The 13,211-nt window shown below is 35.0% G+C and overlaps 2 protein-coding genes and 1 pseudogene across 4 annotated transcripts; 1 reads left to right on the top strand and 2 right to left on the bottom strand.

Moving 5' to 3' along the window:
- Window positions 1-2,824: 2,824 nt before the first annotated feature.
- Window positions 2,825-6,860, bottom strand: LOC146910053 (putative disease resistance RPP13-like protein 1 pseudogene; annotated as a pseudogene). Its single transcript, XR_015020547.1, has one exon. The product of XR_015020547.1 is annotated as a putative disease resistance RPP13-like protein 1 pseudogene (transcript).
- Window positions 3,093-6,860, bottom strand: LOC146910052 (putative disease resistance protein At3g14460). The gene has a single exon (XM_085730355.1). It carries the CDS (start codon window positions 4,611-4,613, stop codon window positions 3,093-3,095), a length of 1,521 nt encoding a protein of 506 aa, XP_085586481.1. The 5' UTR covers window positions 4,614-6,860.
- Window positions 6,861-7,572: 712 nt separating this feature from the next.
- On the top strand, window positions 7,573-11,053 carry LOC146910051 (non-structural protein). 2 transcript variants are annotated; one of them, XM_085725103.1, is made up of 7 exons: window positions 7,573-7,880; window positions 7,973-8,030; window positions 8,372-8,674; window positions 8,776-8,824; window positions 9,236-9,330; window positions 10,122-10,201; window positions 10,632-11,053. In XM_085725103.1, exons 1-7 carry the CDS (start codon window positions 7,744-7,746, stop codon window positions 10,687-10,689), a joined length of 780 nt encoding a protein of 259 aa, XP_085581229.1. In that variant the 5' UTR covers window positions 7,573-7,743; the 3' UTR covers window positions 10,690-11,053. The 2 variants fall into 2 exon arrangements, 1 of the variants encoding a protein (XP_085581229.1); XR_015018375.1 differs by having other exon boundaries at window positions 7,602-7,880; window positions 10,136-10,201; window positions 10,632-10,884.
- The last annotated feature ends 2,158 nt before the right edge of the window (window positions 11,054-13,211 follow it).

The raw sequence follows: 13,211 nt of genomic DNA, 5'->3' as shown, positions 1-13,211 counted from the left end.
AAAACAGTATTCCTGATTTTACAATCCGGAAACATCTGCAAAATTCTAACAATCAAATCCGAAAAACGTAATCCGAAGCAGGGGCAAAATTGGAAAAAAATAGGGCGCGCGAGGAAAGGCATGGGGTGGGAAAAGTAATACTCATTTATTTATTGTTGTAGGACACGGGATCGAACATACAATGACCCCTCTTCTCCGCACATAATATGTGAGTTTCGTTGCTAATTTTTTTTAAAAAGAATTAAAAAAACCTCTCGAATCCACTCAAAACTTCTATCCTCACATGCAAAACTTCTATCCTCACATCCATTCAGTTGTACTTCATAAAATACCATTCTTTCGGTCGAAAGACGGTCCTCATTTGTCGACAAAAACAGGAAAAAATGTCTATTTCCGATCATATTATATATAATTAAAGACATCATATTTCACATCAATAAATACATAATATTTATAACAGATCCTTAAACTTTACTGGTGGCAGATTCATCTACGAGTTTTGCAGCATTCATATTAGTTGCTTAAACTAATTCGTCTTTTACCGTAAAACTTCCTTAAGATATCCTTTCCCGGTGCCTTAATTGTCAGCAATTATAGAAATCCACGAAATGGGTGCATTTTAATTCATGGTATGTGTTCAAAACTAGTACCTAATCTTAATAAGATTGCATAGCTTAATCTGTTAGTTTTCTTAAACTATAAAGATAGCTTGTCCACTTTAATCGATTAAGTTCAAGTATTTAGTCTTAGCTTTGTAGTGGTAATTGGAATTCCAAATGCATAATAGAGAAAAGAAAGAGCCAACCTGAAACGGTTGCATGTAAACAATCCAGTATAAAACATATAAACTTAACAGAGGAACCATATTTGCAAGATAAATACATAATTCACCATGTCCTACTCATTTCTAAATATACAACTAAGGATAAAACCTGCAAAAGACGAAACAATAGAACTCACCAAAAGAGTCCCAGAAGATAGCAACAGACACATGTGCTGCTCTTGGACTTCTAGCTCCTAGTAGAGTTGAAACTCTAGTGCTTAACAAGACACCCAATAGAGAAACCAATCAGGGGAAAAAGATATGAAAATTCTTCAGAAGTCCATAACTAACATATTGAAACAATAAGTAAAAAAGGACAAATGAAAAGATAAATTAAAAAAAAAAAAAAATGCCTACAACAATTCTGTAAGTCTCTTTATACTTGCAGCCCATTAAAATATTTTGATTCCTGGATATTTTATAGGATTTGGTAGAAAGCCCCAAAAAGGAATTGCATTGTCACTAAGCAATATAACACCTTTAACACCTGCACAAATTAATCCAACATATCTGCCTAGTAGGTTGCTCACAAGATAGACTGGTTTACCAATGACCTGTAACAAATCAAACTGTATCATTGCTTTAATCATAACCTTCCACGTGCAAGGTAGCTTCAGACTAATAAACTACACAAAATCTTGGTAAGCATTGAAATTATAGACCATCAGCATTGTTTGTCAATTATATTTCTCAAAAGCAATCATAATGTGATATATTGACATTAAGAAAATAAATATTAAATGATCTTAGAAAGATAATTTTTTTATGTAATTTAGCTATGCACTAGCTACCTTTACAGATTTGTGTAAACATAGCAAGTATAAGCATTAAAATACTACTGATTATACAAGGCTTATTGGTAGAAGACAAAAGAATACTTGTAGGTCAGCTAATTCAATGGTAATAGCAACATTTTAATTGGCAAGGTAGTTTTTGCAAAAATGATCAAGTAAATCATGCATTGCAGCATTATTAATTGCCATCAATGCAACATAAATCAAGCTATAGTTATTGAAACATTATATTTACAGCGCTAGCTGTGCATAGGAGACCACTGGGACAATTTCAAAAATTCCAAAATTATGAACTAATCATCTTCAAGTGTTTCTTGTCAAAACCAGCATGAGTATTTAACAAAACCATCAAACTAAGTAGTAGTATAAACTTCACCATGATATGTTACCAAAATTGGGCCGAAATCACTAGTTATTGGCTGCTACCAGCAAGTGCATATCATTGGGGCTCGCACTACTAGGTACAATTGTAAATTAAATTTCATCATGAAGTATTCAGTTCTCACACGCAAAAGTTGTGTCTCTATCTAATTTCTGCCTGGACATAGTTTTAGAGATCAATCATTTTCTGATATATTTATGTAAGAAATTCTAACATATAGATTGGGTCAATCATTCATATATACTAATTTTCAATTTATCTCATGAGACAAATGTAGCACGAGGCTTGAGAATCTAAAAATATGAGAGATGCATGCAGAATGGAAGTTTTTGAGCTTGCAAAGATTTAGCCTGTGGAGAACAATATAGACTTTCCTAGTTGCTGCAAAATGATTATCAGTAAAAGGCACTTTCTTGCTTCTAAATTTTGCATTCTAAAATAATAAGTTGCTGCTTCTTTAAGAAAAATGATAAGCTGCACAACATCTGTGAATGCATATGCACTATGCAGACCTTACCATTGACATCCCTCTTAACAACCAAAAACATTAAAATGACACATACAAACTTTACCAATAATGTAAAATCTAATCTCAAATTGGAAAAACATTATGATTTCAAAAAATGAATCTGGTTAGTCAATCCTCCACTAAGAAATTTTGTTTTCATTCTTGTTACATACAGGGAGTCTTATAGAGAAGTAAAAAAAAATCCAAACCAGATTACAGCAAGTGACTCTGAAATAATAGTTACAGCAAAAGAAAATTATAAAAAAACATGCAAAAACTGAGTTCACAGGGAATATCAAATCACATAGAGGGCATGGTACATGAAAATGAAATAGACATTAATGAAATTATTTTTGAAAATCTCAAGGAACGACAAGGAGTCATTGTTTACTCATAGTTTGTAAGTTATTATATGAACATTATAAACCTATTTGATTATTGTCAACTTGACTACATTATGTACCTCCTATAATTGAAAAATTCAAATTCTTCTTGGCCTGTAACTAAGTAACTAACAGGCAAGGACGTGTAAGAACAACATACCTGAAATGGGATTGCAATTCTTCCTTCCCATCCCATGGCTCATCATATTGTCAATTCATTGTCTACTTTTATGACAGGAATGTGAGCAATGTTGGACCAATGCTCCCCTCTCTGATTTTTATACCTTGCTTTCAACAGACGGCACTGACTAATGCTCAGTCGCTTAAGAGAAGAAGGGAGTCCGTCTTTTGGCAGTGACCCAAGTCTTCGACAATCATCGAGCTCCAGTATTTCCAGAGAGGAAGGCAACCTGTCTGGCAAGGACTTGAGTTTTGGGCAATAATCAAATACAAGTGATTTCAGAGAGGAAGGCAACATGTCTTCCGGCAATGATTTAAGCCTTGAACAAGATTTAAATTTAAGATCTCCCAAGGATGAGAGGTGTTGAAGTCCATTTCCTGGTAAAGATTTCCTTTTAGACAGATTATTTATTGTCAGAGACACAAGAGAAATGGGCAGCAACTGCTCCTTCAGCAAGGTGTTAACAATATCATCACCTCCAATATGCAAATCAGATAGTGCATTAAGGTTTTGGAGACCCCATCCGGTCGCAGGCGTTGTTGTTCTCAATGATTTAATGTCAATTAAACGTAATTTGGGAGGGAGGCAAGCTCCTTCGCAACATAGCAATAAATGATTGAGAGTCAAGCTTTCAAGAGAAGTGAGAGTGTCCAGCCTCTGAGGAAATGATTTAAGTGTGTCACAGAGAGAGACCTGGAGTGATTGGAGGGTTGACGGGCAATGGGAAGAAATTTCTGAAATAAAAAAGCATTGCAGACTCCTACAACCTGGAATGTAAAGCCTTTGGAGCACAGGGAAACCATTCAGTGGGAATGAGGTAAGTGCATCACAGGAATAATCTAGCTCCAAAGTCACAAGTGATGTGTACTTGCTCCATGTTTCAGGTGGCAGGAATGCTAAATTCTCACAGTTAATAATATGTAGCGACTGCAAAGAAGTAGGTAGGCCATCATCTGGAAATGCAGTGAGAAATGGAATATGATAGAGTTCCAAATGTTGAAGAAAAGTGGTGCTCATAAACATTTTAGGTAGAGACAACATCGTCTGAAAGTTCCATATTTTTACACGCTGAAGAAGACATGCATAATCACTTTCAAACAATGACCAATCAGTAGACCCTCGAGAATGAACATCTAAAGATTTTACTGATGAGAGGCAATGAAGAGTCGGTGATGTTGCCAGAAGACGATCACAACCAATTATTGTAATCTCTTCAATGGAAGAAAGATGATAAGGCAAATGTCCCCTAAGCTCAGGACATTGCTCGAAATTCAGAGTTTTAAGCCGAGGAAACGGAAATGTGTTGCCTCCAAAGGGAAGCCATTCCTTCCAATGAGACATGAAGGAAATTGTTAGATGCTCAAGAGATGGAAATGGTTGGAATGGAGAATTAAAACCTCCTCCTGACATGCCATAGAACTCTTGGCCAATTGTCTCCAACATTGACATACCTGATATACTTAGATCCTTGAGAGAAGGTAGTTGCCCTAGTGGAGGAAGTGTCGCGCAATACTCGCAACAACTTATGCATAAGTACACCATGTTAGAAAATGAAGAATCTCCCAACCAACTTGGAAAGCTTGTCCCTCCATAAATGTCAATGCTCAATTTCTTCAGGTTTGTTGATGGTTGCAACACATCAAGAACTACTTTGTCTATTGGTGAATCTTTGTACTCTTCGCCCCAATATAGCTCTAACTCCTCAAGGTGTTCTTAGCTCTTCAAGTTGGCATCACACGCCTCACTAACATCAGTGACATTATGCAAGTTTTGGATGCATAGTTTTCCTCGTAGGTTAGGAAACTTCCGAAGCTCTCTCACACTTAATCCAACTTCTTGGTCGCCCACCACAAAAACAGTTAGAGTTTGAAGGTTTTCCAGTCTAACAATTTGCATTGGCATCTTGCTAATGTTTGTACTGCTGATATTAAGGTGGCGTAAATTAACTAACTTTCCAATATCTACCGGCAATTCAGTGAGTGCTGGGCACATTGATAAATTCAAGGTTTGCAGATAGTAAAGGTCACATATTGAATCTGGCAAGCTTTTAATTTCAGTGTAAGAAAGATCGAGATACCGCAAATGCAACAAGCTATAAATTGAATATGGTAACACGGTGAAGCTTCGCAAGCATTCAGAGTCATAGAAAATCTCAAACTTCTTGAAAGTGTCGTACTCTTCTTGAATGCATGACAAATGGTGAACATTTTCAGAGATGCTACCACCATATTCAAGCTTGCAACAACTTTTCCCAGATACAACAACAGCTAGATCATAGAGAAGGTCGTGCATGACAAACTTTTTTCTCTCAGTGTCATCATTCGATTGTTGAATGAAGAACCTCGATAACAATTCAACAAAGCAGTCATCACCTACTTCTTCTAGTGTTTTTTCACCCTGGGAATGTTCAAGGAAGCCTTCTGCCATCCACAACAAAATCAATTGCTTCCTATCAAAGGAATAACCCTTCGGAAAAATTGAGCAACAGGCAAAACATCTTTTCAAATGAGAAGGAAGATATTGATAACTCAGAAGCAAAGATGGCAGAATACTATCATTTGGTATGTTCCGTATGTTGTTGATCAAAATTTCATTCCACTCCTTTGCATTTACCTTTGAAGATAAAAGCCCTCCAAGTGTTTTAGCAGCAAGTGGCAATCCTCGACACTTTCTTGCAATCTTCCTGCCAATTGCTTCTAGATTTGAGTCTTTATTGCCACCACAATTTTCACTTCCAAATGCATGCTTGGAGAGTAAAGACCAACAGTCTTCATATGATAGAGGTTCTAATTTATGGATAGGAAATGTATGAGCAACTTCAGCAACTCTTTCTTGGCGTGTTGTAATGATCACCCTACTCCCAGATTTTCCATCAAATAAGGGTGTCACTAATTCATGCCAATCATTATAACTAACATTCCATAGGTCATCCAACACAAACAAAAATCTTCTACACTTCAGTTTCTGCTTTAACTCAAGCCGAAGATAATCAAGATTATTGCTATCGTAAGTTATTGGACATACAGATGCAAGGAGAGCTTTGATAACTCTCACAATATCAAAATCCTCGAATACATGAACCCATGTTTTCAAATCAAAATGCTCGCTAATTTCTTTATCATTATAAACAAGTTGAGCAAGTGTCGTTTTACCAACCCCTCCAACACCTAGAACAGCGACCACACCTATGTTGTTATAACTACCGCTCGTGCCACCATTAGACAACAACATATTCATCAATCTCTTTTTATCACCATTCCTACCAACTATCACAGATTCATTTACCACTGAATTTGAACGCATTCTATAAAAAGAAACCCTAGCACTTACGGATTGCAAACGAAGGATATCAATTTGTTGAACAAAACGTTGCAGCCTTAGACACATCAACTTCAATGGATAATTGAAATCCCGTTCAGGTTGAGTATTCTCCATCTTGCATTGCAGGGAATCGTAACCAATTTCATCGATTAAATCATCTGCAACTGAGATTGCGTAGTACAATTCATCCATCCAAATTTTGACTTGAGGATTGAAGAAATGCTTCTGCTCAGCATCGTGAAGAACTGAACGAAGAGTGAGAAGCGAAGTCTCGAACACGGTGAGTTTCAAGAGGTCTAACTTACTGTATTTGACGTAATCGATGAACTCTGAGGAAGAGAGTTTCTGCAATAAATCTTCAACAGTTGCAGAGAGAAAAGCGCTTCCTAATGATGTTGTTGTTGACGCCATTTCTTCGTAATGTAAAGCAGCAACGAAGGGAGGGTTAGAGCAGCTATGATTATGAATGAACGAAAGAAAAGAGTAAAGTATAGGGTTTATGGAAATTCAAGAGAAATCATTTCATAGAAAAATTTAAAAAAAAAAAAAAAAAAGGAAATTTGAGATATTTATTATATAGAAGAATTGGAGTTTTTCATTCCATATATTTGATTTTGATGATTTGTTTTTTAAGGATTGTTTAATATGGGTCAAGTTTAAAGAGGATCATTTCTATATTTAATAAATTTGAAATAAACATTAGATTTATTTAACATCTCTTTTGTTTCAAAAACAAATTAACATCTCTTTATTTAAAAAAAAAACATTTTTTATTATAATTGTTTTTATTAAAAACAGTAAAGGTTAACCTTTGAATCATTTTTAAGAAATTCGTATTAGACACATTCTATTTTTTAAATGTTCTTTTCGATTTTATGATCTGGTAAAGAGATTTATAAGAAATCTCATGTAAAGAGATTTTATGATCGACACCAATTTTGTTCAGGCGGGTCGAGCCTTAGACCTTTAGATCTTTCATTTTACAAGATGCATGCGATCCAAACATGTTTGCCTGTTCGCGATGCTCTCGTGAGTAAGTTTTCGTGATATACATCATTATCCTTTTTTTTTTCACTATGTCGGTATATTAAATTAAATAAGATTTTTTTAAACGAAAAATTAAAAAATTCACAGTGTTTCGAACTTCTCATTAAAAAACGGTTGAACCACAAAGGAGTTTGAATGTTTCTTTTTTCAAAAACAGGGTACGCAAGAAGGATGGAGGATGAGAAAAGAATTTTTTAAGCGGTTTTCTTCGTTGGGCCTTAATTATTCGGTAGTATCTAAGCCCAATAATTGGCGGGTATTTTGTTCGAAATTAACATTTGAATTGAGCAACGGTGAATGAGCAATGTCGAAGACGGCACCGGAGATGATGGATCTCGCCGAGATCTACACCGCACCAGACACCATCGATTCCTCCGTAATCTTTCACACCATCTACGACGTCATTGCCTTCGTTCTTTACATGCACCAGCAAATCCCCTCGTAATTTCTAACCAATCCCCTCTTCTAATTTTTTTTCTCTTTTCTTCATTTTGTTTTCAATTTTCACCATTAGGCGCATTTTGTTTATGCAGCACAGTTCAGGATATGAGCGTTGAGTTTGATTCAATGCATTCCGAGTATAAACAACTGGTAATTCATTTTATTTTTATAGGACATGCTATACACATGACACTGACACGTCCACACCTATAGTAATTTGAAAAAATGACATAATTTGATTTAAACTCATGTGTTGGTCTCGGGCACCGACACTTGTCAGACACCTTACGCACCTTCAATCAGAAATGTTGGTTAAGAGGCTGTGTATTGCAGAACAATAGCCATTTGTTCAAATTTTGCTACGCTATAGTGTTATAGTCGATAGTTAATAAACACTGTTTTTGTTCATGTGGAAATTGTTTGAATTAAGTGGTTAATTGATATCTAATTATGTTTGTGATTTGCTTTGAATTTGAATTTGTTGATGTTAGGAGATAGATAAGGGAAATGAAGTGAAGGCGTCGTTTAGGAGAATGCATGTGAGTAGAATGAGGGAAATCAAAGTAGGAATAAAGAGATTGGATAAATTGATGAGTTCTCTTTCGAAATTACAAACTGCGCTTAAAGTGATTATCAACGAGTGTCATAACATAGATGGAGTCATTTTGGCTCTTGGTGGTAGCTCCCTTAGACCTCAGAATGTTTATGTATTGGAATTTCCACGTCGAACTGGTGTTGCCAATGCTGAGGATGATTTTGCTAGGAGCAAAGCTGCAGAGGCTCTTTCGAGAAAGGTTCGTTAATTAGCCTTGTTGTTTCTTTTGGTGTTTTGGATTTTTGGATTGGGATGGAATGTGCTTTGCGCGTGGTCATGTTTTTGTGTTTTTTTTAACAGGCGATTCGAACATTGATATCAAAGGATGCTGGGTCTGTTACTTATCCTGGTAGTTATTGACTTTCCTAGTTGATAAACATTCATTTTGAAGAATAGATATGAAGATTCAATACTGCAATTGGTGCTCCAACCATACACGAGACATTGATTGAGTTGGTCCTTTAAAAATTTTGGACATCAGTTTCGTCTTTTGTAGCGTAAATAAGCATCAATTTCGGATCAAATTGATGTTTTAATACATTTTCTGGGACTGAATTGACGTTGGTAAAAACACTTCAGGGTCAAATTGATGTCCAAAAATCCCTGTTGGACCAGACCAACTTGATGTCTGGTATATCTTTGAAGTACTAGTTTGAATGTTACTATTAGTTTGAAGGAATTTTTTTTTTGTTATCTCATTTATTTGTTTTGCTTTATTCTATAATGACAGGATGATTACATTTGACTTGCTTTTGTGTAGGTCCTAACAAACTGTTTGTATTAATTAAGGCCCCTTCTTCTTTCAACCAGCCTCAACATTTTCTGCCCAAACGTGATTTCAAGTACAACAAAAAGGTAAACTAGACATTGAGGACATATTTAATTTGTGGTTATTTTATTTTATAGATTTGAAGTATATGATGGTTCCTGTCTGCATAGGGCATTATATGCTGTATTTGTTAGTGTTGTCCTTATAGTGAGTGATGTTGATAACTTCTTTACTTGGTAAAGAAGATAGCAAGTGCTATCTATATGTTTGCTGCTTTCTGAGTTCAAATATGGTGGACTTTTTTCTTTTGTATATGAATGATAAAGTGAATACATAATTTACACACTCACACATAGACAGATGTAGCTGTGAGCTCAATGAAACTCGTGGCAATTTGTAATTCATCATTAAATCATTAATATGATCACTCTTTAATTTCTTTTAAGCTATAACTTTAGTTGATGCTTTTGTTGTTCCCGTTGACTTGTTTTCCTTTGGAACTGAAACAAGTTGTTTTTCTCTCGCCCCCTGAGTAAGCTTAAGACCGTTTATTTAGGACAAAAAAAAATTAAATCTTTCGGTGTATCTTTAAGGGGCGTTTGGCATTTCCAGAATCTGTTTAACATGGTGAAGAATGGAACAGATTAAATACACCCCTACGAGGGAATAAGCCTGTTGAAGCATGAAAATGAAATTGGTTTTAATATAAATGTTGTTTGTTTGTCTTAAAATGAGATGTAAACTAATTTTTTTTTATTAGACTGAGGTTCCCAATTCTTAGTAATAGGTTGTTATGCATTATATGTTTCTATGTCGCACCTTTTTGGAGGGGCTTATTGCATGTATTGCCAGCAACTGAACTGCATTTTCACCTCAGATTGTGCCTCTCAGGCTACTGATTAAGTGCCGGAACCAGGATCAAGAAGTGGCTGCTTCTACTTCAGAAGATTGGATCTGGTAACTTTCTTATGATATGAATATTTATCTGATGATGACGCATTTTTGCTTAGATGAATTGCCTTTTATACGCTGCTACTTACCAAATTACCTGTTTATAACTAGTAAATGTATATTTGTTGGTGGAGGTGAAAACTTGCAGAAAACACGTCACTGTAAAATTCTTTTGCTCATTCGCGATGTGGCACATTATATTGTTACTAGTATATTTTGTCATTGTTAGATTTTTTTTTCCTTCTATTTACAGTATATCTAGTCAGAGCATATCATTACTGTTTGCCAAGGGACAATAAATTTGCCTTGCTGTTTGACATTTCGGACCTTTCTAAATAGTATTTCATTTCATATCTACCAATTTTATTGCTTCCATCCTCTTTCATTATATGGCTTCTTGATGACTTTGAAATGATTTGCACCTTCTACATCACAGGTTTCAATGCCGACACGTGATAAAAGGCCTTGCCATGAATGCAATGCCAGAAGAATGAAATCCTCCATTCCAATATAACACAGGAAGATATGTTGTAAATACGACTTATGCTGGAATTGAAGCTAATGTACCCTTGTTTCATTTATAGTTATGATGTGGGGTTATTAAGCTTACATATCATTATCATTGCAACATTTTAGACCATCTTATACCATGTATGTTAAAAAGTAAGAAATGTTAGGCGTTGGTAGAATTACATGTTATACAAAGCCGTTAGGAAAGGCAGTGATAGCAGTTTTTATGGACAATAGAAACCCAAGAATATGGAAGTTCTATACCCAACCTTGTATTAAGATTCACTATATCTGTAGCTTTAATTTTGCAATCAAGTTTAAATTATTTGATCTGGTTGCATTAGAAAATGTGCAATTGATTGTGTGAAGATGTCGTTGAATTGGTGTTGCATCTTAACTTCTGTGCACTTGAGACTGACATTATGCATGTTATACAACAACTATCTGTCTGTACCTAGTTACTGCGTGTCAATTTAGTTCAGTTGGTGATTTATCATGTGCTATAATACTGGCCATAATACTGTTCTTTATTTGATTATTTTTTCGATAATGTAATGTTTTTTAACGGTTGATACTGTAATACTATTCCTCTCTTACATATATAATTATCACACCCTTTATTATACATAATTATAGCATTTCCAAAACTCATGGTAATGTGATGTGACTGCTGGCCTCACATTTTCTTCCGTAGTACTCGTATATAAAAGTCCACTTAGTGGCCTTTCCACTAACCACTCTACAAAGTTTCAAATTTTTGGTGTCATTGGTCTCCTATCATTTCAGGAACAATTGGTTGAAATTAATGTAGAACTTCAATTCAAGGGATGTAATGCTCCCTTTGCATCGGGTTCCTTTTCGTTGAGTATCCATATTCTAGATTCATACATATGTTCACCTAATTTCTCCACTAAATAACTAATGTGACTGCAACCTAATATTACCCATCCTCTTTTTTGACGTTGGTGCTAGTTGGTAGCAATTTAAAATTTCCTAATAATGCTAAATAAACTCATGTACCTAAGTATAAACCACACACATATATGCCCAGTGATCCACTTATTTCAATAGTCTTAATGTTATTTATTTGTATTCCATTGTAGAATATGACATAAACAACTCAGGTTATAACAATAATCATAGACGTCCAATTTCAGATAAAGCTGATAGTTTTAATTATGTAATAATCTTATAAACTGTATATTTGTGTGAACTAAAATTCATGCTATCATGTCGACAAGCATGGCCTCTCAATTTTTGCTTAGACTATTCGTGTACCTTGAGGCTGAGAGCACGATTTTCTGTTTGGTTACAAGCATTCAACAATACATCTTGTCTTACTCATATTCATATCAGAATTATGGGATTGCATACGTACATTGGCAGATTTGTGATTTGTCCTCATGACACGTCTCAACCTGGGAAATGGTTTTCTAATTTGTTGTTGTTGATAACCAACACAAAAACAAACCTTAGTCAAAAATAAAACACACACAATCTAATTTTAAAAAATGAATAAACTCAGCCCTAAATAACTTAATCGGATCAGAACTTGAAGACCCTTAAAATTTACGTGCAATAATATGATGGTGGGAGAGTGAACATGTAACCAACCATCCTGTTATGTTCCGTTGATATATTCCTAAACAAGACAAACACCAACAAAAGTTGTTAAACTCTTTAAAGTTTAAACTTGACTAGTTGAACACCACATTGGCTTTATCTTTCACATCGACCAAGTATATATTTAACTTCGCTTGCAAAATAACGGTGACACTATGATTTTGCTAAAATTGCAGCGACTCATCAGGATCGTCTTTTTTCTTTTAATCCCAAAAAAGTATGATTAACTTGTATCAACAATAGCTCCCAACTATGTTGGCTCTGTTATTCGAGATTGTATTAGTTTTAAGGGTAGTTTTCGTAGTTTAAATTTTTTGCATGTTAGGCGTGAAGCCAACCAAGCTGCTCATTATGTAGTTAAATATGCTCTTAAAAATTCAGATTGCATATGGATCGAAGAAACTCCGCCTTATATTTCTGCAGTCTTGGCATTTGATTTGTTGCCAGACCTTCGTTAATGAAATTGTCTTTAACGTCAAAAAAAAAAACTTGTATCAACAATAGCTTAATAAAAACTGAAACTTAATTAATCTCTTTGTTGCATGGACACTTCTAATTGAAGTCGTATCCACGTGTCCGATAGGTGTTGTGTCTGTTGTGATTACATTGAATTATGTCATTTTCTCAAAATTTTATCAATGTCAACATATAGTGTCAAGTTGTGAAGTCCCGATACTTCAAAATAGATGACGTATCGCATCTCCTGCGTATCCTGCACCGATACCTGCCTGATACTTCCCGATACGTATCAGGAGAGTATCCGAAGATTAAATTTTATTTTTTTTAAAAAATAATTATCCGATACTTCCCGATAGGTATCAGGAGAGTATCTGACTATTATACTTCACTGATACATGCCCTGGTATTTTCCAATTAATGTTAA

Source organism: Medicago sativa, chromosome 7, assembly GCF_051527215.1.
Source record: "Medicago sativa cultivar Bolivia chromosome 7, Bolivia_mono, whole genome shotgun sequence".
NCBI lineage: Eukaryota > Viridiplantae > Streptophyta > Magnoliopsida > Fabales > Fabaceae > Medicago > Medicago sativa.
Note: the sequence above shows the minus strand (reverse complement) of the source record. Positions and strands in the feature narration are given on the sequence as shown.